Source organism: Phascolarctos cinereus, unplaced genomic scaffold (genome assembly GCF_003287225.1).
Source record: "Phascolarctos cinereus isolate Bilbo 61053 unplaced genomic scaffold, phaCin_HiC Scaffold_5;HRSCAF=322, whole genome shotgun sequence".
Classification (NCBI taxonomy): Eukaryota; Metazoa; Chordata; class Mammalia; order Diprotodontia; family Phascolarctidae; genus Phascolarctos; species Phascolarctos cinereus.
In genome coordinates this window covers 112,035,419-112,060,935 of record NW_027555958.1, presented here as the reverse complement: position 1 = coordinate 112,060,935, position 25,517 = coordinate 112,035,419, and the positions used below count along the sequence as shown (strand labels likewise).

The following is a 25,517-nucleotide window of genomic DNA, read 5'->3' as shown; positions in this document are numbered from 1 at the left end:
GATTGAACTCAAGTTTTCCTTACTCCAGGCCTGGTACTCTATCCGCCGTGCCATCTAGCTGCCCCATTCTAAACCTTACCAGACCATTGAAGCAGTACTGTAGGACAGCTATCCAGTAACTCATGGGTTAAATCTTGGAGGTTCCAAGGCCCTGTGCTTGGAAGAGCTGTCTAGTGACCTTCACTCATTATGTTTACCCAAAGGGGAGGATAAAGGAACAAACATTTATTAAATGCCTACTATGTGTTGATCACTCAGCATTTAAAAATATCAATATAATCTCAATAAAAGACAAAAGAGCTGTTCATTTATTAGAGTTAGTGGTAAGCCAGGATGAGCAATTAAAGCACAATAATTCTGGTGTGTGTGTGTGTGTGTGTGTGTGTGTGTGTGTGTGTGTGTGTGTGTGCAGATGTATACCAAGCAGATTGTTTCCACCTTATTTCCAAGGAGGCAGTCCCTGGTCACCAGACCGGATAGCTTAATTAAGTCTTTCTGCCTTCCTGAATTATTTGTGCATGCATATGTTTCCTGCATACTTTTATAAAAGTAAATAACTAGATTAAATTTTATATATATTTATCATAATTTTATTTTCCTTCTAAATACAGAATATGGTAAAACAATTATTGTATCAACAAAATTTCTCTGTGTTGAAAGCAGCTAAAATATATCTCTGTCTTTATTTATCCTTTGGGACCTGAAATTCCTTTCCAGAAGCATAATAAAGAATGTGGTATTTGCTTATTGCAGTGAGGTACTAGGATAAGTAGGTGGAATAAAAACAAAAATTTCTGTTTTAGAAAACTGGAGAGAAATAAAATATAGATTTTTTAAAAATCTACATATATATGTAGTGTGTATTCTGTTTAATTAATATTGGTAGTTTGGGCTTTTTCTTACAGATTTTACATTATTGAATATTGTATTAACTATCTAAGCTTATGGATAAAAAAAATCAGAATATTCATAAACCCAAACATATTCTGGGGAAGGGATTTTTTGTGTTGGTGGAGTCAATGAAAACTTTTCTTTCCAAACCATAGGTGTAAAACCATATATATAATCACATACATATATAAATACATATGTGTGTATGTTTGAGTGTGTGTATGTAGCTTTGAGGACAGATTTTTCCAGTGTCACAAGCTACATCTGAGAAAGAAGTAGTCATTTTTGAAAGCTATACTAACCCCGTCAGCACCATTTATTTAACTGAATTAGCAGTTTTCTAAAATATGAAGATCTTAGCACAACAGTTTAAAATTAAGTACCTTCTTTCAAGGAAATGCTTTTGGCTTTGGAGTAACTTAATGTTAGGTAATATTTATTTATTACCTATTGTGGGCAAAAGAAATTATCATATGCTATTGGATTCAACTGATCAAGCATTTATTTAGTGTATACTATGGGCTTAGTAATGCACTTAAGTGCTAGAGGTATAAGATGAAGAAATGAAAAAGCTAATGAATTAATCAATAAACTTTTATTAAGTGCTTACCATGGCAGGCGCTCTGCTACATCCTGGGGGGATACAAAGACCAAAATAAAGTAGTCCTTGCCATCAAAGTACTTACATTCTAATGAAGAAAACAACATGAACATATCTATCTATCTATCTACATATATACCTATATATGTATATATATATATGTGTGTGTGTGTGTGTGTGTGTATGTGTGTGTGTGTGTGTGTTTGTGATATACAATGAATACAAGATTGTTTCATGAGGGAGGGCAGAAGTAGCTGGGAATCCCATCCTACAGGAGTGTCTAATAAAGGTGACCAGACATATTTAAAAGTAAGTAAGCCTGGTACAGGGTAGAATGTGATGCAGAAAGTCCAGAAAAGTGGTAAAAGAAAAATTTAGGAGGAAGAGATTTGGGGAGGACCTTGTATAAAAAATGGTACCATAATTGATCTTTGAAAGAGGAGATGAATTAAACCAAGAGAAAGGTAGAGCAAAACATTTTAGGCTTAGGGGAATGGACTGCAGGAATTCATGAAGCCAGGTCTGAGATTGGGGAACAGTTTGGCAGATGTACCTGAAATATAGAATCCATGAAGGAAACAGTGCAAAATAAAGCAGCAAACATACCCTGAAGCCAGAATACAGAGGGCGGTGAATACCAAGTTGAGAAATTTTTGTGGCATTAACTTCATAAAACCAAACTTGGTATTTATTTCAGTAAAGTTACAAAATTTTGAAAGTAGCTCAAATTATATTCTTCCCATCAAGTTACTTAAAAATGAATATCTAGAAATCTCAGGAATACTGACAAGGGCTAAAAAATGAATGTGAAATTGATTGATTTTTATATGTTTAGAAATTTCAACTGAAAATACAAAAATGCTTCCTACTTCACACTTGGTCATCAGGTAGGTAATAGGGAGAGAGTAAAAGGTTTTGAAAAAAGAGAGTGATGTTATCAGACATGTATTGAAGGATTAATATGGCAGCTGTACTAAGGATGAGAGGCAGCATAAATATATAAGTACTGGCTCTGAAGCCAGAAATCTCTGGATTCAAGTCCTGTTTTTGACTCATAATGGCTACATGATCCTGGGTAATTCATTTAACTTCTCAATGCCGCTTGCAACTCTCTTTATATATAGCAGAAAAGGTACAAACTTACGTTGATAGAGTGAGTTCCTCACCAGACTCCCTGGACTGATAAAAAGACAGGTGTAGTCAGAGAAAAAGGAAGAAAGGGAAGAAGAAAGGAAGGAAAGAAGGAAAGGAAGAATTGACCATTTCTTTTTCTAGCACCTTAAGACAAAGTGTGGTTTTAATCTCTCGATGCTTTCTCTCCATCCCCAAATTCTTTTTAATTTTTGTGACATGTAGCACAACAGATTAAGTGCTAGATTTAGAATTTTACCTTACTAGCTGTGTGACTCTGGACAAGTAATTTCATCTCTCTGAGCCTCAGTTTTCTTGTCTGTAAAATGAGGATAATAATACCATGCATCTCACAAGGTGGCTGAAAGGATCAAATTAGATAATATATGGAAAGTCCTTTGCAAACCTTAAAAAGTTATGTAAATATAAGCTATTATTATCATTCTCAAATACTATATTCCTTTATTTTTCTAGCTATATGAATATATTTTTCTCTTATCATGTGTTCATATTATTTAGTAAGCATAATCACAACTCTATATATTTATAACCTATATTTCAATACTACTAAGGTATTAGATATTACTTCTTATCTGTACTCTCTCGCTGTTTCCCACCTTTGCATTCTTTTCTTTGTTTTGTCCACCAGTTTGGGGATGTGCCAACTGCAGGGTGACGCTCTCCAACCCTTCTGGGACTTTTACCTCTCCATGCTACCCCAATGAATACCCGAACAGCCAGGTTTGCATGTGGACACTTCGAGCTCCAACTGGATACATCATTCAGATAACATTTAATGATTTTGATATTGAAGAAGCTCCCAATTGCATTTATGATTCATTATCCCTTGACAATGGAGAAAGCCAGACTAAATTTTGTGGAGCAACTGCCAAAGGTTTGTCATTTAACTCAAGTGCGAATGAGATGCATGTGTCCTTTTCAAGTGACTTTAGCATCCAGAAGAAAGGCTTCAATGCCAGCTATATCAGAGGTATGTAAACTGAAAGAAGTGCCAAGTTTCTGCTTTTATTTAACATGTGTTACAATAAACAGACAACAGAACCCGAAGACAGAGTTAAGCTCTTTTATGTGTAAGTGTATGATTTGAATTTGACATTCAGGGCAAGTATGTGTCAAAAGTACACAACATACAGATACTAGGTTCAGGATTTGGATACAGTGGGACTGGCTGTATTACTTTAGATTGTTTAGATGTAGAAGACATAAAGACTATTTGGAATACACACAAGTATTTTCTCTGTTAGTAGTTAGGTCTTTGTAATTACAACATTAACTCAGTGGTCAATTTAAAACACCCACACTTGTGGATTACTTTTTGATTTTTGGAATGCTGCCCTTTCAAGACTTATACTAGGGTACAAGATAGAATGTGAGTGTACTAATTATTATGAATAAGGTATTATAGGATAACAACTTTGATATTCAACTAATAGGTCCTGTTAGTGCCCTGGGCTCCACACTCCCCCTACTTTTTCTTGTAATTCAATTTAGGTAATTGAACATAGACTCTCTACATGACCCTGAGCAAGTTACTTAATGTCTCAATACCTCAAGGTAGCTCTCTTAGATGATAATTAACAGGACAAGTGCTGATCTCCACTGGTAGAGGGAGTTTGCTGACAGGGACCAATCAAATCACAGCTCCAATTAAAAAAAAAGATTAAATTATTTTCTGTTCTGAAAATTACGAAGTATGTTCATAATCCAACTTTACAGATTAAAGTGAATATTATGACTTTTAAATATAAGAATCTTGTGAGACTTTTGGCTTTAGAGAAAGAAAAAAATCATCTTTATAACAACTTTTGAAATAATCTCATGATGAACCTCAAGTAATCAGAGCAAATACCTTCAAAATTCTCAAGTGAGATGATGTTTTCAGTATGGTATGCTATTTTATTTACCATAGCACATAATGTGGTTTCTTGAAAATTACTCATATCTAATACTCTATGTGACATACCCTCTAAGCATATTTTAAACTGTGATCCTGGTTACTTGAGAAAGGAATGGAAATGATTTTCTTCTTCACAGTTAAGAGTGTCTTATTCAGCACAGAAAGGAGAAAGCCCTATTTTTCAACTCCTAGACCTTTTCATTTTATGCAGTTTCATACCTACCTAAAAAAAAGCAGATATTGATGCCACTGAAAAACTGCAAGGAGGCCATGTTAGGATAGCAGTTAGAAACTCAATTCTTTACTTTCATTTAACTCTTCTTTTGACCTCAGGGATCACTGACACTATCCTCACGCCTTCCCTCACATGTGTATGATGCACATTTATTCTTCAGAATTCCCAGTCTTCTCAACCATCCCTTATTGGAAAGAAAACTTGACTTCGTTGTTATTTAAATGGGGAAGTTTTGTGTTCTTATTAGTTGTTGAAAAAAAAGTTTTTCATTTCAACAATAGGTTGTTAATTTCGTCTTCCATTTTTGAACTTAGAATTGTCATGGCAGTTGTTCTAGCACTGAAGTGAAACAATAAATAAAACTGCGTTTAGAAAGATAATGTTTTATAGCAGGGAAAATATTCATGAGATGACGAAATGCTAGATGGAGGATGCTTTTTTTTGGCTTCTCCCATGGCAAATGCCTCCGTTAAGAAATGATCGTTATGAACTAAAGCCCAATCTAATAAAATTTTGATTATGTACATTTAACTGTCAGCACCAAACTGGATTGGATCCTAAGGGGAAAAAGATTCAGAATCTGGAAACTCATACTTGGTTTGGTCACTTATTACTATCTTTGTGGCTTTGGGCAAGTCACTTAGCCTCTCTACTCTTCAGGGATAGCCTGTAGAAAAGGAATTATGGTTTTTCTGTTTGGCTCTAGAGGACAGATCTAAAGACAGGTGGAAGTGGACAAGAAAAATATTTCAGCTTGAGATATGGAAGAACTTCCTAACAATTAGAGTTACCTAAAAATGGAAATGGCTACTTTGAGACATATTAGGCTCCTATTCAGTTGATGAATATATGTAGAAGCTATTCTTGGTCCACTCAGATCTCACAATGTTGTGAATTCTTTTTTGAAAAGGTTTTCTAATTTACTGTTACTTTGTATTGGGTCTGTTTCTCAGGCAACTGTAGAAAATCAGAGATCAGAAATGTATTTTCCCTTTTCTGATCCTTCAGGAAGAGCTTCCTTTTTTTTATTTTCATGCTCTTATTCAGAGGATTCCTTTCATATTTTTTGTTCCCTTACAGTCCTTCTTGAGAGAGCCAAAATTGCCTAGAATTATTTGAATAGGAAACAGTTGAAAATTTGATGAGGGGAGAAAAAAATTACTTGATGCAACCTTTATATCTTTTTTTCTTCCCATCTCTCCAGAGTAACAACCTTGATTTTAATTTTACAAAAAAAATAGGCAAAGTCTCTCATGTTATTCTTGTGGAAAAGATGGAGTGATATAGGATAGGTGGGTTCAGAACCTGTGGTTTTAGTGATAATATTAGACCTATTTGGTGAGTTATTATCTAGTTGTTCTAGATGATAAAATAGATGTCATACACACACACACACATCTTCCAACCTATCCCAAGGTCTTTCATATTACAGCTTACCCTTATCTGGGTACTTTAATGTTCTTCCTATGATATGATGCCCATAACTTGGTAAGTGTACTAGATATCAGAAAAGTGGCACTCATCTCAAAATATATTCAGTGCTGAATGGATACTTCTGAAATCAATGGAGCATTTGTACAAATTACTCATCAGAGTAGCAACTCTCCTAAAATACCATATTGATTGTTCACCAAGAATGAGATAGGAACTGTGATTTCACTGGTATTTCTGGGTGAGAAAACTCCCTTTTATCAATGCAGCTCAGCACCTTCTCTGAGATTTTACATGGTTAATTTTATTACGCATACCACATATGTATAGGAACTGAAGAGGACTAGTAGATAGGAAGGTAAACTTAAAGGGCTGAAGACCGTGCCATTTGGAAATAGGTAGACCAGTGTATTTAGTATCTTTTCATTTCTATTCCCATTTTGGTTAGTTTGCTTTTCAGTAGTCTCCCTTTATGAAAGAGATCTGACTTCATTTGTTCCCAACTGAGCATATTAGCATGAAAAGAAGTGGAAACATCTATGCTATAGAGGGCACAATTGGAAAATGTAAGAAAAACATTGCATTCAAATGAAAAAAAATTTTTTCCCCTAATTAAAAAAAAAAGAAACTATGTGCCAGTCAAGTTGCCCTTTTCCCCTTTCTGGATCTTGTAATACTGAAATGTAGAAGCCGCACAGTATTGTAGCCTCCCTGATCATGCATGGGTGTTTCCCACAGTTCAGATATTGAAATCTGTTCGCTAGTTAGTGACTTGGCTGCTTCTCGTCCTGAGGGTTTTGAATTGTGATCTGGCCAAAGCTTTGAATGAGTTGGGATTCCTTTTGTTGGGCCTCTCTGTGTGCTGCTTCATGTTATAAATAACTCTGTCTGCCCCGATAGCTTGCAAATAGCTAGTGAAAAGAATGCTTGATAGAGGTGAGCCTTAAGGCTAGAGGGATTAATCAAAGGAGAAATTATATTAGAAAGTGATCATTGTAGAAACGTGGTGAAGCCCAGTGTAAGGGATATTGGCTATGAGTTGGTAATGTTAGTGGGATGGTCAAAGGAAGAGGTGGGAGTGGCAAAGAATGAGAGAAAGTAGGATTCAAGTGAATTGATCTAAAAGCAAGGGGATCTGATGTATTAGGGTTGTAGCAAGTCCCTGCTTTAAAACTAACTTGCGTATCTGTGTTCTCTTTTTCTGTTGTTGCTGTGTTTTGTCCTAGTTGCTGTGTCCTTGAGGAATCAGAAAGTCATTATTCCCCAGACCACAGATGCTAACCGGGTGTCTGTTGCAAAAACTGTCTCGATTCCAGAACTCAGTGCATTCACTGTGTGCTTCGAAGCAACGAAAACTGGCAATGAAGACAATGACTGGATTGCCTTCTCCTACTCAGATGCATTCTCAACACAATTATTGAGCTTTGGAAAGGTCAAAAGGGGCTACTTCCTCTCTATCTCTGGTGTGGAATGCTTGCTAAACAAGGTGTTATTGGCAGATTCAAGTGAAGACATTTTCACAGAAAACTTTGAACAACTGTGCCTAACTTGGAATAGTTCTTTAGGCTCTGTCAGTATGAATTTCAAAAGGAGCTATGAAACGGTTATATGCAATTCTACCATTAGCAAGGTTATTCCTGGGAATGGGAAATTGCTGCTGGGCTCCAACCAAAATGAAATAGCCTCTTTAAAAGGGGACATTTACAACTTTCGTCTTTGGAATTTTACCATGAATTCCAAAACTCTGTCCAACCTCAGCTGTAATGTGAAAGGGAACGTTGTCGACTGGCAAAATGATTTTTGGAATATCCCGACCTCAGTTCTGAAAGCTGAAAACAACCTAAGTTGTGGTAAGTATGTATAGCAAAATATCTTTCCTTCCCAAGCCCATCCCCATTGTTCAGAAAATTTGTCTGCGGTAAATTAATGTCTGTTATTAAAAAGGAGAAAGGGTTTTTTTTCCCTTCATTAGTATATTTGTTCTTTTTCAACTTGCCCACTCAGCCCTGCAAAATGTAATTTTTGCTATGGGGTTTGTTTGTTCTTTTTTAAAGCATTTAATCAAAGTCTTCTGGTCTCATCATTCCTCACTTCCCATGTGTCACATGATATTTAGTGATCTATCATTAACATATTTATACTTCTGTTTTTTAGTCACCATATGATTTAATAGGAAACTTAATAATTAGATTTAAAACAGTGGAAAGTACTAAATAGCAATAAAGGTCTCTTATTCTTGCCTAGAAAATATTGCTTAAATAAAAAAGGAGTTAAGCTAATGAGTTACCTGTTATTTTGGAAGGAAATCCACCTTAAGTCTAAAAAAATAGACAAGATCAGTAGCCACAGAGACAATTATTTGGTACCTTTTATACATAGAAACTACTGTTCTACAAGTAATTCTTGAGATCCAGAAGGACCCTGGCTTTGTAAATAACAACAAACAAAAAAGTTTCAAGTCAGGAGCAAATCATTTGACCTCTTACAGTGTCTTCTTTTGATTATGTTTGATATTCAACATTACATTCTTTAACTGAAGCAAGTCAGATGGCAGAATGCAGACTAAGTAAATGAAACACTGAAGTGTCATTTACCCACAGTGTTAATAAAAATGTAAGCAAGGATCTTATTGTCTTTGTAACTGTCAGTTCTGATTAATCTTTTCATTACTAGTAGTTTCCTAAACCAATGAAATCAGAGGTTGAAACCTTCACTAACATTTTACCCACACAGTCAACTACTGATTGTTCACATTAACAGAAGGGAACTGATTCTAACTCTAAAAATAATTTCTGCTTGAATTTGGAGTGAAATAGTGCTTTTATCTTAGGATAGGGGTATAACTTGAGAGAATTCACAGCACTTCAAACGAGATAAAACAGCTATGAAGACCTGATTCAGAGAGAGTTTCTTGTCCCTTACCCCACCAGACTTGCTCAGTCTGAGGAACTAATTAGCTCCTGTTGGTTGCCCTCCCATTAACTTTATTGACTGTCTGGCCCACATTTTCCCTGCAGGAGGTAGGAAGGCAATTAAGTGATGTGACTTCAGAGGTATTTCCTGGTGGGTGGGTGGAAAGATGGTCAATTATGACCCTCTTCCAGAGAGAGACTCCAGAATGCTCTGAGGGCTGGGTGGTGTTCCCCCAGCTAGCCCTTCCCAGTCCTGAAGTTATCACAAGCTGAACCTTCAAACTTAACCACAGTTCAGCTGATAGTAAAAACCCCCTGGAGCAACAGTCACTGTAGCAAGCACCAGGTGAATAAGCCAGCATGCACTTCCTGTAGTTGAGTGCCCTCTGGTTTAGATGCCTAATTTTGCCAATCCCTCAGCAGTCATTGAAAGGTCAAGGCATGAGCTACTTAAAGTGACTGCTTTCTATTCCCCATAGTGACCCCATTAGACAGATCTTTTTCCAATTCTAGTAGCCCAGAGCTTCTGTTCTTTAAGTATCCAGAGAAAAAAAATTAGAATTTCTTCACTGGCCCAGCCTCACCCTCCTTTGTTTGACTAACTATGTGCACAAGACAGTAGGTAGGACCAGTATCATCTACAAGACTTCATTGTGGATGTAAGAATGAAGATCAAACCAACTTCTACCTCTGTGCCTTTGAATGTCCCACCTAACCCCCAACCACCACCATTTCTTAGTGCTGAAGTTCCTTCAAGGCCAAACTGAGGAGCTATATACGTTCATAAGTTAGAGGGCACCTTAGAACTCATCAAGTCCAACTTCCTCTTTTTGCAAATGAGGAAATAGAAACTCACAAGGGTGAAGTGACTTACCATAGGTCACACAGTCAACAAATGGTAGAGCCTGGATTTGAATCCCAGTTCTCTGACTCCAAATCCTGTGTCCTTTCCAGTGGTCTATGATGCCTGAAACTCTCATATTTCACTCTTCACCCTTTGCCCAGCTCAAAATGATCTTTCTCAGCTTTTTTTCTAGCACATTCCTTGTAGTTCTGTTTACACTTATAGCACTTTCTATTGTACTAGAAATATTTGTGAACACATGATTGCAACCTTTTAGATTTTAATCTCTCTGAGAAAGAAGGTCTATGTCTTATTTATCTTTATATTCTGAATGCCCATATACTTTAGGTCCATTAGAGGAAGTTGTGATACTATCTTCACTAGTGCATATCAAACCTCTACATACTCTAATTCTCATCCATGTTTCCTTAAATCTTCCATAAAGTATCCACTCAATACACTGGAGGACTCATTTGATTCTTTTAATATCTCAGACTTACCAATGTGCCCTTTGTCTTTGTCCATCTGATAACTCTCATTCTCAATATATGATAGGTCTCCTGTCCTTTCCAAAATCCAAATTTTACAGAACAAATTCGTTGTCTGTAAAATTTAGTTTCAGTCAAAAGGTCGAATTTAAGGATCTAGAAGGCCAAACGTGGCCTCAGGGCCACAGGTTCCCCACCCCTGCCATAGAATATTGTATGCAATTAAAAAATATTTATTGATTGGAGTGAACCAAGTTTGTTTTGTCAGTATGCCAAGAGCAGAATAACCAAAGGAAATTCTTCTGATATCTGGTTTGGAATCTCCGTATTTCATTTAGCAGCCTCTTTGAGACTTCTTCTATAATACCTTATTTCTCCCAAACCTTACAACTTTCAGCATACTCTTATGGCTTCTGTATAGAAGCATAACTTGCTGATGACTAAGTACATCAATTTTGACTTCTTCTGGGGGAATGCATGTTCATATGCTCAATAGAATTTAGCCCTGTTACTTTTACAATGGTCTTCCTGAATTCAAAGTGATTTTTAATAGCATCATTACTTTTACTCGTGGCCTGGGTTATGTTTGAACAGAAATGATGGGGACGGAATTTCCTGCTGCTTAATGATCAGCTTTGGGAGTTGAAGGACAGTGTCAGTTATAAACTACCAGGAAATACCTGTAGCAGAGATTATTTCAGTGCTTGTTAACCAAGCTGAACTGCAATAAATAAATAAATGAAATTGTGTATGATTAGTGTATTAACCTTTCTAGTTCCCCCACTCATTCCCCATCAGAACATTGATATTCACTGATTATAGAAATTCATTTCCTTAGAACTAATGATCATGCAATAACCAATGGAGAAGTAGGATTAAATTCCAAACATTCCATTGAACTGGCCATGTGTGTTAAATATGCAGTTTTTATTCCAAGATCAACTCCCAATAGAAAGTGTAATGATTTTTCCGTTTGAATTATTAAAATAAATAAATTTTGAATTCAGAAGTAAGACAGTAAAACAAAACATTTACTATTAAAATTGTGGCACCTTGAATACACTTGATGAGTCTCCCAGGCAGTGTGAGATCAACATATTCTCAGTAAAATTTCCACATATTTTAGAATCCGTATGCATTCTCACAAACTTTTGAGGATAACTTAAAAATAATGCTGAGTTAAGAGTTTTTCCAGCAATTTTTATTTAGTTTAACTTTCCTCATAGGTCTCTTTTTTAAAACTTTAAAACTTTAGTTATGTGTATGTTTTTTTGCATCTTTATAATGTTAGAAATAATTTTCATTCAAGAATTTCAGTAGCTAAGTCTCATTTTATGACATTTCTTTGTGTGTGTATATGTACATGTAAGTACACATGCTCACTATGTATGTGTATATAAATATACACAAATGCATATATTCTTTAAAATACCCTGCATTATAGATAAATATTTCTGGATATGCTATGGCTAAAGTTCATAAGCTATCTAAAGTCCCTAAACTGGCTTATGTTCATCATTGATCAGAAAATTAATAGATTGTATATATATTGGTAATTTTATTCTTGACTTAATAATTTATTGAAAAGATTGCTCCTTCTCAAAGATTAGAGCATTTTGATGCAATGAATTCTGAAAGCTCATGTGAACTCTGTTTTACTTTTTATAAAAAATATTATGAGGATTTATTAGGTTTTTTTCCCCTTTCAAATTTTTGTACCTATCAGAATCTAAGCAACATTCCCCAAACTAATTTGATTAATGAACGCTTTGAAATATGCTGAACTAACTCATACATGCCAGTCAGGGAAGTGGGCAGTTCAGAGACATTGCCCTGATAAAAGAGGATTAGGAAAATCATGGCATAATAAAAATGAAAAAGAATCCTACTTTGTATTTATTGTAGACTTTAAGGTTCCCAAAGGTCTTTTCTCACGGTGGCCCTTTGGAACAGATGTATAAATATTAGCATTCCCGTTTCATAGATGAAGAAAGCTTACACTGTCTCCCGGTTCATATGATCCTCTCCTGGTCAAAAAAATATCTTGCCATCCATCCATCCTAGCTAGCTTTCATTTTATATCTCTTCTTTCTTTCATGGCTAAATTCCTTGAGAAGGCCATCTACAATTCATGTTTCTATTCCCTTTCTCTTATTCTCTTCTTAACTCTCCAAAATATGGTTTCCATTCTGATCATTCAACTGAAACAACTTTCTCCAAAGTTGTTAGTGTTCTCTTAATTGCCAGATCAAATGAGCTTTTCTCAGTTTCCACCCTTCTTGACCTCTCTGTAGTATTGGACACTGTTGACCACTTTCTCCATGACACTCTTCTCTCTCGGTTTTGTTACATTGTTCTCCTAGCTATCTTTACTGCACCTTAGTGTCTTTTGCTGGATATTCATCCAGATAATTCCTTCTTCCTGTGGGCTCTGATCTGGGCCCTCTTCTCTTCTCCTTCTATATTGTTTTGCTTGTCTCTCTGTAAACAATTCTCAGATTTGTTTGTGCAATCCTAACCTTTTTTTCTGAACCTTCATCTCACATATCCAACTGCCTCCTGGACATCTGGAACTGGCTGTCTCCTACACATCTTAAACTATATGTCCAAAACTAAACCGTTGTCTTTCCCTCTAAATCCTCCCCTATTTAATTTCTCTATTACTATGGAAAGCACTACCACCCTTTTAATTAGGTAGTCTCAACCTAAATGTCATCCTCAATTCTTCACTGTCTTTCATACCATATCCAATATATTTTCAAGTCCTGTCAATTCTACTTTTAGGTGATTCTTGGCTGGAATCCTATCTCTTTTGACCTCTGGAATACTGTATTCCAAGCCCTCTGGTCTCTAAATGTAGAAGCTGCTAAATCCTGTGTTATCTTCATTGTGTTTCCACAATACTTGAATTGTTTCTTTCTGGCTGCTTGCAATATTTTCTCCTTGACCTGGGAACTCTGGATTTGGCTATAGTATTCCTAGGAGTTTTCCTTTGAGAATCTCTTTCAGGAGGTGATCAGTGGATTATTTCCATTTCTATTTTACCCTCTGGTTCTAGAATATCAGGGCAGTTTTCCTTGACAATTTCTTGAAAGATGGTGTCTAGGCTCTTCTTTTTTTTCTTTCTTTTTTTTTTTTTTGATCATGGCTTTTCAAAATAATTTTTAAGTTATCTACTGATTCTATTTTCCAGGTCAGTTGTTTTTCCAATGAGATATTCACATTGTTTTCTATTTTTTTCATTCTTTTGGTTTTGTTTTACAGTGTCTTGATTTCTCATAAAGTCACTAGCTTTCAATTGCTCCATTCTAGTTTTTAAGGAAATATTTTCTTCAGAAAGTTTTTGGACTTCCTTTTCCATTTGGCCGATTTTGCTTTTTAAGGCATTCTTCTCCTCATTGGCTTTTTGGACCTCTTTTACCATTTGGGTTAGACTATTTTTTAAGGTGTTATTTTCTTCAGTATTTTTTTTGGGTCTCCTTTAGCAAGCTGTTGACTAGTTTTTCATGATTTTCTTACATCACTCTCATTTCTCTTCCCAGTTTTTTTTCTCTACTTCTCAAAATCTTTTTGAGTTCTTCCATGGCCTGGGACTAATTCATATTTTTCTTGGAGGCTTTGGATGTAGGAGCTCTGACTTTGTGTCTTCTTCTGGTTGTATGTTTTGATCTTCTTTGTCACCAAAGAAAGATTCTATAGTCTGGCTTTTTTTTTTTGCACAGTTTGCTCATTTCCCCAGGCAATTACTTGAGTTATAAACTCTTTGTTAAGGTGGAGGTTTGCTTCCAATGTGGAGAATGTACTGTCCCAAGCTTCAGGTGTTTTATGCAGCTGTTTTCAGAGACACTTCTAGGGACCTGTAAGTTTTCAGTTCTCCCAAGGTGGTATGATCAAAGACGAGGTGTTTACTCCTTTCCTGGCCTTTGCTGTGGTTTATGAGTGACCACAAGCACTGAAGAAGATTCTCTCTCCACTGTCACTACAAGCTCTACCATGCCAGCATTCCTCCTTGTCCCAGGATCACCAACCAGAACTATGACCCAGATCCAAACACAGGCAAAGCAAGAGGATCCTGCCTCAGCACCAGCAAAAGATCCCTGCAATCCTTTCTGATCAGCCACTTAATTCCCCCTCAGTTTGTGGGCCAGAAGCTCAGGAAGCAGCTGCCGCCCAAGGGCTGCAGTTAGGACAGTGCTTCTCTCTCACCACAGTCACAGACTTTGCTTGCTGACCTTCTAACTTGTCTTTGGCATTTGTGAGTTGAGAAGTCTGGAAACCTCCACAGCTGGCCATGATTCAGTCCCCTGAGGACTGCTCTAGGTTCGCTGAGGCCTGTTTTGCTTCTGTGCCCATGCTGAACTGCATTCTTCTCCCATCTGGGTGTGATAGACCTTTCTAATCACCTATCCAGGTTGTCTTGGGCTGGAAATTAGTTTCACTGTCTTTTTGTGGATTCTGCTGCTCTAGAATTTGTTTAGAGCCATTTTTTAGAGGTATTTGGAGGATCAATTCTACTTTCAAAGCATCTGTCATGTATTCTCCATTCTCTTCTCTGATACTGCCACCATCCTGGTGCTGACCCTCTACCTGACAAGTCTCTTCTCCCTATAGTCCATCCTTCATTTAGCTGTTAAAGTAATCTTCTAATTATTTCTCCACCACCTTTTCCGAGACTCAATAAACTCCTGTGGCTCCCTGTGGCCTCGAGGATCAAATAAAAAGTCCTCTGTTTTACATTCAAAATCCTTCATAACCTGATCCCCTCCTGCCTTTCTAGTATTCTTACACCATTCTCTTCTCCACTTCCTCACAATCCAGTGACCTTTGATATTATTTGCACAAAAGTCCCCACTCTGTATTTGCAGTGGCTGTCCCCTTGCCTGTAATTCTCTCCATCATCTCCACTTCTTGGCTTTCCTGGCTTCCTTCAAGTTTCATTAAAAATCCCACATTTGGTAAGAAGCATTTCCTGGTTCCCTTTAATGTTGATACTGTCCTTCTGAGATTATCTCCAATTTATTCTGTATATATCTTGTTTGGACGTAAATATATTCATGTTGTGTCCTCCTCGCCCTTAGACTGTGAGCTCCTTGAAAGCAAGAATTATCCCTCTACCCCACCTTGCTTTGTATCCCTAGTGCTTAGCTTGGTGTCTGGTAGATAAGTGGCATTGAAATGCTTCTAGACTTGACTTGATATATTGGATTCAGCATTCAAACTAATTTCTCCAGACTTTGTCTGGTTTTCTTCCTGCCCAACCAAACTAAGCAAATTAAGCCTATTTTCATACTGAAAAAAAAAAGATTGCATGTAATTATTTATGCTGTACATTTGTGCTGTATAGCATGTAATTTTATTTTTGACATTTTAGAAGGAAACCATCACCAGTATAAAAATTTTCTCACAATAATTCTTTTCATTATCTTGTTGAACCTCAGACTGCTGCAGAAAGCTTGGGTAATACTGCTCTAACTCATACTACTTTTCACTTAGACCATCTCAGATTTTCTCCCTTCTAATTGAGAAACATCTCCTTTCTTTTTTCAGCTTCATTAAAAATCCTCAGAAGTTCAGGTTTATTGAGTTCAGCTTTTATTGTTATTTTTTTTATATCACAACAGCCTAGAGATTTTAGCAGTCATCATCATTTTACTTCTGTAAAATACATTGTTCTTTGGAATTGTGCAGTCTTCCTTTAAATCACAATTACATGCAAGGATAATTTTTTTACTGAATATGATGCTCTATAAATTATGTAGAATAGTTGCTTAATTTTATGAAAATACATCTCTCTCTCTCTCTCTCTCTCTCTCTCTTTCTCTCTCTCCCTCTCTCCCTCTCCTCCTTTCTTCCCTCTCTTCCTTCCTTTCTTCTTCTCCCTCCCTCTCCCTCCCCATCCCCTGCCCAGGCTGCAAGTTTAGCAGTCACTCATAGGCTTAATCCAATCGCTGATGAGTGTAGAAGTTTTAACCTGCTACCTATTTGTTACCTGGGCCATTCTACCCCTCCTCAGGCAGCTGAGGGTCTCAACCTATTTTTGCCAGACTTAGTGTGAACATCTGATCATCTTTAGCCCTACCATAGCTCAGAACTCCTAAACTCTATCTATCTACCATCCTCAGCCTTCCCAGCTGGAGGGACATGCACTCAGTGTTTGTTGATGATGCTATTGAATCTTCAGGAGGAAAAAGAGAAACAAAAACACAGTGAGAGAGAGAGAGAGAGAGAGCGCAAGCGAGAGAGTGCTGGTCTCTTACCAATGATTTAGAGCCAGTGTTCATGAAAATCCATCTGCAAATATTGCAGCTAATATTAAACAGATACCTTTATTGCATCAACAAAAGAAAAGGGATAAAATATATATACATACATATATATGAATGCAGGGGGGTCTAATGGAAACAAACACATAAGAGCCAGTTTCTCAAAGCTCTCCATTGATGCTTAGTGTTTTGATGTCTTCTAGGGAGGATTATATGAATTAATTCCTTAACAGTGTTCTGTTTTGTAAATCTGTTAGCAGAGAAAAGTTGACAGGAACAAAATTACACCTTCTGTTTTTGGTTTCGTTAATAGGTGACCTAGGCAGGATGCCTTTTACGTTAAATATTCTAAAAGTGGAACAGGGTCGAAATTTAAAAGTTCTGGCAAGCCAATTTTACTTAATAGTGACTTCATAGGATCATTGTTTTAGAACTAGAAGGAACCCTAGAGATATCTACTCTAATACTCTGATTTTACAAATGAGGAAATAGAGATGAAGCGTTTTATCCAATGTCACATAGAATGTAAGTATAAACAATTTTGTGTTTAAAAAAGGTAGACTACCTTATTTCTCACTATCATATTAACTGGCATTAAATTATAGGACCATGACCCTGTAGCTAGAATAAACCTTAGAGGCCATCTTGTCAAAACCCTTTATTTTGCAGATGAGGCAAATGAGGCCCAGAGGTGAAATGACTTGCTCAAAATTACAAAGGTGGCAGAGCCAAGTTTTGAATTCAGGTCTTCCGATTCTAGCTCTAGTGTTCTTTCCACTGTACCATACTGAATCATTATCATAAAAAAATAATTTCACTTAGGCTTCATGAGATTTTACATAATGTCTGAGATTGAAAGACATCATAGAATTTTTCTAGAACAAAGTATTCATTTTACAAATGAAGAAACTGAGAATCAGAGAGATTGTCATCTGTCCAAGGTTACCTGGCTTGTAAGAGATGGAGCTATGACTTAAGCCCAATTCTCTTGACTCATACCCTCCAGTGTCCTTTTGACTTCAGCATATTCTCACCATTGATACTGTGGATCACCAAAGAATATCTGTCAGACATATATGGCATTGTGCCAGGTACAGTACATGATGAATAAAATAGAGATGACCCCACTGGATCTAATAATCTTAGAAAATGCCATTGTTTTAAAACTTGAGAATGAGATATTAGGATAGTTCTAGTTTAACATCTACAGTATTGAAACTGAAAGTGTCAAACCATTCAAAAATAATAATGATTCAAAGGGAGTAGTTAAAGAAATTACATTAAATCAGGCCCTTTTTACTCTTTCCTTCCTTCTTGCTTCAAGTACTTTATGGAGGTGGAAATACACTTTCTGAATTGATTCTCTACATCATTAATTCCCTCACCCTTCTCATTCTCCTTTACTTACTTTCACCATTACTGTTATGGACCCATGGCCACCCTAGGGAATCAGAGACCTCCACCTATGTGGAATGTTAAGTTTAGGGAACAACAAAAAAATCTGTTTGTCTGGAGTCTCAAATGGGTGAATGAGAGTCACACACGGTAAGCATGGAGAGGAAGGCTGGGAACAAATTGTGAAGGGTTTCAAATGCTAAGCAGAGGAGTTTGCATTTTATTCTAAGGTAATAGGAAGCCAATGAAGGTTCTGCAGCAGGGGAATATTTTGACTGAATTCACATTGTAGAATGTATTTGAGCCTCCCCCAGCCAGCCTCTTCAGCTGATTTCTGTGGTTTTAAATCAAATCCTCATGACACTCAGTAAGACACTATTCACTTAGAACAACTCGCTAAATTCCCCCATGAAATAAACAGCCCCTATTTAATCATGCTTTGGTCTCTAAATAGTTATGATTTTTGTTTCATAAGGTTTACTCTCAAATCTTAGAGTAGTTATATGCAAATGACCTGAGGGATCATAATGCCCTGTATCTCTAAGTTCTCAAAATGGTCCTCCATCTCATTCCATGTCTTTAAATGAAAGTTTCTATATATTCACATATTATCAGCTTTTCATAGATAAAAATTCATTCTTGGTCCCCTTTAAACTATCAAGCTATTCATATACTAATACCTGTACAAGATGTTTTAAACTGTTAAATTTATTCCAAAGTTCATTTGATATCCAAGACTTCTCAAATCTTTCTCAAACATTTATCACTTAAAGCAACTTTTTCTTTATATTACTTTTCTGCCCTTGCTAGCTGTAAATTCTTTATATGAAAGGAAAACACATCAATGGGACAGTACCTCACATCTGAAATGGACTTATCCCCTTCCATATATAACTAATTAAATAAATACCTAATTCCTTTTAGTCTTAGCTCAACTATCACCTCCTCCATGAAGCCTTCCCTGATCTTTACTAGAAGTGATTCTTCTATGAGTCATTCATACCACTGTTGGAATCTCCCTAGGTATATAATCACAGTCTAACTGGTATAATAATTGTGTATGTAGATATATTAATGAACACTTACTTAATGACCCTGGGCAAATCACTTAACCCTGTTTTCCTCAGTTTCCTCATCTGTAAAAAGAGCTGGAGAAGGAAAGGGCAAACCACTCCAGTATCTCTGTCAAAAAAACCCCAAATGGGGTCACAAAAAGTCAGACATGACTGACAGGATTAAACAAGAAGATACATTATTCCTCCCATTAGACTTTAAGATCTCTGAGGCCAGAGGTTATGATTTTACATCTTTGTATCCCAAGCTCCTAACACAATGTGTTTTTCTGTAGTGGATTCTTCATGAATGTTTGAAATGAGTTTTTTTGATGCCTATTCTAGGAGCTCCTTTCATTCTACACCTTGTTAAATTTTATTTGTGTGTGTATACTTTAAAAAATACATAAACCAAACTTATGTAATGATCTGTTTCTGTTTATTAAGGTTCATATCTGATTCCACTGCCAGCATCAGAACTCACTAGCTGTGCAGAACTGGGAACCCTTTGTCAAGGTAGGGATATGACATCGATTCAACAGTTTTGTTTTTTCCAAACTTCTGTTTTCCTATCATGATGTTTTAGATAATGTTTTTGTTATTGTTTTGATTTTCAGTTTCACTTTTCTTTCTTTCTTTTTAAATTTTACAAGCCAGCAACCAGAAAAATAGAAGGATTTCTGGAAGTCTTCTTAGATGTGTGGGTGTACTGTACATATGGTATGAAGAAAGGAATGCATTCACACACTCTGACCAGATTTCCATAAAGCTTTTACTATTTCAAATGTGAATGATTACATGACTATTAACAAGGCTTGATTTCATTTCTTCCTTTATTTTCTTCTCAAGTAGATTGCAAAGTTCCTGTATGAGTCCTGATGCAGAATGTTCTAAAGAAGTATTCATGTTCATAAAATGAGAGCAAATATTGAAAGTAAATGTAATGCTCTGATAATTTAACAGGAGACTGCCAGATCATTTATCATTTACAATAGGACTTTGATTTCCAAATAGCTCCAGGCTTGCTCAGAATTATTGCTATTATTATTAATACAATAATGATGAATATTATTACAGATAATTATTGTGTTAAATAATAATTATATCATGTTCTATATTACATCAATTATATATTATGTACTAAGTTGCTATGTACTCAATAATATATAATTAACATAATTATATTTAAATATAATTATAAAATAATAAATTTCATCTTTATTTTCCCTTTTGTTGCTCCTAATATCCTGGTGACCCCTTTCACCCATATCCTCTATGAATTAAATGCCAAAAGAAGTACTGAGTTCTCTGAAACATGGAATCATTATTATGGTCATTTTTACAAACTCAATTTAAAGAGAAAAACATGTTTTCTCTTTAAACCATGTTTGTAATTACTCTAATGAAAAAAATCAACATAAAGGTTAAAAAATTTAGGTTTTGATTTTTTTTTTGTCTTGGGGCTGAGAGGGAAAAAAACCTTTCTCTTACAGATAATAACGATCAATTGCAATTCTTGGTAAAGTGTAAAAGCAACTAAATTACAGCAATACAATGAATTATCACCTCTCTACACTTAAACTGATGACTGAATTGAATATGTTCACTTTTAACAAAGAAGTGAAGGGTGGGAAAGATAGGAGATCTTTTATGGCATACTCTAGGAAAGGCAACTTCTGATATATTTGTTGATGTGCTTACCAAAATGTAATGGTTTTTTAAATGCACTGTTTGCATGTATGTATACACACGAGTTTGAGTATGTATGTGAATATACATATTGTGTGTGTGTGTGTGTGTGTGTGTGTGTGTGTGTGTGTGTGTGTGTGTATATATATATATATATATATATATATATAGGTATGTGTGTGTATTTATACACACATGAATTCCTTTGAATCTTATTTCATGTTGAGCAAAAATTTCTCTGATATTACTTTGAAAATGTATCTCTTCCCAAATACTTAGGAACATTTTTAAAGCAGTACATGAGGTTTTCATCTGCGAATTTCAGTGTTAAAAGCATAAATATGATGTAATGCTTTGAAAATGTCGCCCTTGTAAGGATAGCACTTATATAACAGTCCATTGAATAGTGCTTAGTGAAGCTAGTTGGATGTTTAAATGATTGATTTGTTTCACATTTGTTTCTGATTTGGTCTTCCTAATATTTGTATTTTCTCTTCTCAAGGAGAAAGACTCAATCCTTGGAGATTTCACTTTAGTTCGAATGTGGCAGAATTGTAATGACTTAATTTTGTAGAATCTTAGAATATTTAAAGTCAAAAGAGGACCTTGATGATCAGCTAGTCTAATCTCTATTTTGCAGTTGAGAAATTGAAGGCTAGAAGGTCAAAATAATGTGACCAAAGTTCACAAAGCAAATCTGTAACACATCCAGTACTAAAATTCAGATCTCTTGACTTCCAGTCCAGAATCTTTCTACAATGCTATGATATTCCTAGAACCTTTATGTAGCTTTTAACCTAGTGTCATGCTGAATGATTCCATTTGAGGACATGGAGCCTATCTCTTTATTTCTCCTCCTTACTCAATATCAACTTGGAATATGTAATATTTAATATCCAGCAGTAGATGATTTCCATTACGCTCATGTATGTGTTTTCATGCATTAATGAGTGCTAGATTGCTTGTCCATATTAACGGTCATGTGTTCTTTGCAAGATTACATCTCTCTCATCTTTATTGCCAGCTACTGTAAACTCTCCTACTACACCACCCATTGTCACCACTAACATGCCTGTTACTAATAGAGTCGATAACCAAAGAAATGGTAAGAAATTGTTCCCTTTTTTCTTTGTAATGTCTCTGAAACATTAACAACTGTATTCTGAGGGAAAACCTCAAGAGTTTCATCAGTGTGCCTAATATTCAAGATAAACATATATCTATATCTATCTATATATGTGTGTGTATACATATATGTGTACATATCCATATACATATATAGATATCCTCTATTTCTTCATTTATCTGAAAGACAAGTATGAACAAGGCATTGACTATTATTTTGTTCTGTGTGGTTCATATTACCAATATAATTGATCTTTTGGCCAATTAAATGAATAGAATTTAACAATAGTTTCTCCCCATTTGTTACTTGAACTGTCTTTTGGAGAGAAGCTATTTTAAATTTTAAAAATTAAAAGATAAATTTTAATGGTGATTTCAAAAGCATAATGTTTCTTTTAGGAACTCATAATGCTTTGTGTGATGTCTTTGTTCAGAAACAATATTGGGTTTTAATATTTCATGTAAGTTAATTAAAAAAACTATTTATATTGATTTTACTTCCCACTTATGTCAATGGTATCAATTACAATGGATTATGTTTTATATTTATTCTATTTTTTTTTGCAAGGGAGATTTGTCAATCATTTTAAATCCACAATTAGTTATGCAATGAATTAAATGTGTGTTTTTAAATAACTTGTATTTTTCATTCATACTGTTTATATTTCTCATGTAATTTTAAAAATTGCTGGTCTAATTGTACAATTCATTTAAGAAATTAGAGAGAAAAATTTGAATTGCTATTTTTATATTCATAAACTTACATGTCTGCAGGATATAGCAATCTCCCTTACATTCTCTTTGTAATGGACATCATAGTTCAGGTGTCCCCTTCATCCCTCTTTATCACTACATCAAGAAGAGTTATGCTCTCACAATTTTGCAGTATAAGCAATATAGGAATTACATGTTTTCTGTCTATTTGACTTATTGAGACAAAGACTTCTACAAATTGAGGATATCACATTCCCACCTGAAGGACCAAAATCTAGAGCAGAGATTCTTTACCGTTTTTGTGTTATAATCCTCTTCAGCAGTGTGGTGAAGCTTCCAGACCCCTTAATATTTTTAAATATATAAAATAAAATAAATAAAATTGCAAAACAAACCAGTTATATTGAAAGAGGGAAGGAATTTTTTTTCCATTCAAGTTCATGGGATCCCTTGAATTCCATCCCCTAGTTAAGAACCTCTAATCCATAGAAACAAAATTCACATGATTTGCTTTTCCTTTTTCCTTTAGAAGTTGCATCTACTTCTGTAAGGACATTTGTTGGAACTGCGTACTATTTTGCATGAGGCAATACATACACACAGATGCATGCACACATATTTATATATCAATGCAACCATAAAGACCGTGAGTCAGAGGAGCAGTGTTTTAGCATGCTTTTGATATCCATACCAACAAGATTTATGATGAAGCACAAATTCCAACAGTCTCCAAGAAAGTAGCAACAAGCAAAGGTTCCAGTGCATATTTTATATGGACTCTAGCCAGTAGTTTAGAATATTATAATTGGGATTCAGTCATGTACTCTTTGTATGGACGTACAAAAGAGCCTCTGTGGACTTCTCCCCCCTACTACTGACACATCCTCTGCTGCATGGATATGATTCTTACAAGCCCAGACTTGGTGAAGTAGAACTATAGTCATTCCTCATATAATTTCTGAGATTCTTGAAAAAAGTCTTTGTCATCATTATTTTAGTCCTAATTTTACATCATCCATTGCCTTTTGATTTCACCATAATAAGCAAATATGTTTGACTCTTCAGAAATGATTTGGAATCTATAATTCCCTACAGGAAAATTGGAATCTGATTTTTTTTTTTAAGGAAGGGAAATTTTTTTCCCTCAAAACTAAAAAGCTTTAAAGATCATTACACAGTAAATGCTATCTGATGGTTCTTTAGTTGAAATACAGTGGATCCATCTAGATTATTTTTGTGAAAGTTTTTTGTTTGTTTCTTTTGCTGAAAAAAAAATAAATACAACTATCAAACAAAATGTCCACTTATTAAAAGTTCTTTTAACAATGGATTAATTACCAATGATTTACTTTTTTCTGTCAATAATATTCTTTTTTAACTATTTTTTATTTTTAGGCAATTGGGGTCAAGTGACTTGCCCAGGGTCACACAGCTAGTAAAGTGTTTGGTCTGCAGTCAGATTTGAACTCAGGTCCTCCTGACTTCAGGACTAGTGCTCTATCCACTGTACCACCTAGCTGCCCCCTCTGTCAATAATATTCTGAAGAAAGAGCCCATATGTTACTGTGTCAGATACTACTAGAGGTCAAGAAGGATGAGGGTTGAGAAAAGAACATTAGATTTGTCAATTAAACACAACCATTGCTTACTTCGGAGAGAGCAATTTTAGTTGAATGATGAAAGTCATAAGCCAGATTGCAGAGGGTTTTTAAGTGTGAAAGAAAGTAGGTAGCAGGGAAGGAATAATTAGATAGATTAAAGGGGGCATGATAGTGGGAGGAGTCTACTGGAAAAGATAGGAGAGAATGATATGTAATCAGTTGTGCTTGAAGATGGGTTGACTTTGGCAAGGACAAGGGCTACCTCTTCATCATGTTGTAACACTGTGATATTCAGTTTCCTATTTGCGTATATCATTTATTTAAAGCCACTGTTCACTGCCTCCCCGTTTTCTGTTGACTTTTTTTTTATCTACTTGGAATTAATCATGTGGCATTATATTAATATGAAAGAACATTCATTTTAAGTATACGGCATAGAGATAGACTGGACCTATCATTTCTTTAATGTAGGGATTTCCCAGTAAAGATCTTCCTTGACTAATGCAGGTTGACACTTTCACTACAATTTTAATTCTTGTTGTTTAGTCGTTTCAGTCATGTCCAACTCTTTGTGATCCCATTTGGGGTTTTCTTGGCAAAGATACTGGAGTGGTTTGCCATTGACTTCTCCAGCTCATTTTACAGATGAGGAAACTGAGGAAAACAAGGTTGAATTACTTGCTCAGGGTCACACAGCTAGTAAGTGTATGAGGCCAGATTTGATGAGTGTTCCTGACTCCAGGCCCAGCACTTTATCCACTGCACCACCTAGCTGCCCTTCAATTCTTAGAGGGATCTTAAAGAGAATAAAAGATTAAGGGACAAGGAATGTAAAACGAGTAGGAAACATTTTTGCCATCTAATTTTCCAATATTACCTCTTGCCACCTTCTAGTCATGGAAGAGTATGACTCCTTCACTCTTCCCTCCCCCATTAGCTTGTGCTTATTTATATGACAAAATACTTCAAGCTTCAGAATTTATAGGGCATAATGACTCTTTTGGATGACCATATAGGATGCTTAAGATCTGATGTATCCAAGGTCTCAGTGTCCGAAAGCTATTGCATCTCTGCATTGGAAGCAGCATAGTATAGTAAAAAGAGTAGGTGCCCTAGAGGCCCCATGTTCAAATCTTAACTTTGCTGGGTGATGTTATACAAATCACTTAACCTCTTCAGGCCTCAGTTTGCTCATCTATAAACTAAAAATATTGGATTAGATTTTCC

At 35.6% G+C, this 25,517-nt stretch overlaps 1 protein-coding gene across 4 annotated transcripts in view; it reads left to right on the top strand.

Annotated features, from left to right (window-relative positions):
* ADGRG6 (adhesion G protein-coupled receptor G6) overlaps positions 1-25,517 on the top strand; it is a 180,997-nt gene that overhangs the window by 81,145 nt on the left and 74,335 nt on the right. For 2 of the 4 annotated variants that reach the window (XM_020972481.2, XM_020972484.2), the window contains exons 3-6: positions 3,273-3,614; positions 7,434-8,057; positions 19,609-19,677; positions 21,875-21,955. In XM_020972481.2, the coding sequence (XP_020828140.1) occupies positions 3,273-3,614; positions 7,434-8,057; positions 19,609-19,677; positions 21,875-21,955 (1,116 nt within the window). The remainder of the gene's footprint in view (positions 1-3,272; positions 3,615-7,433; positions 8,058-19,608; positions 19,678-21,874; positions 21,956-25,517) is intronic. The other 2 variants (XM_020972483.2, XM_020972485.2) reach the window with 1 other exon arrangement.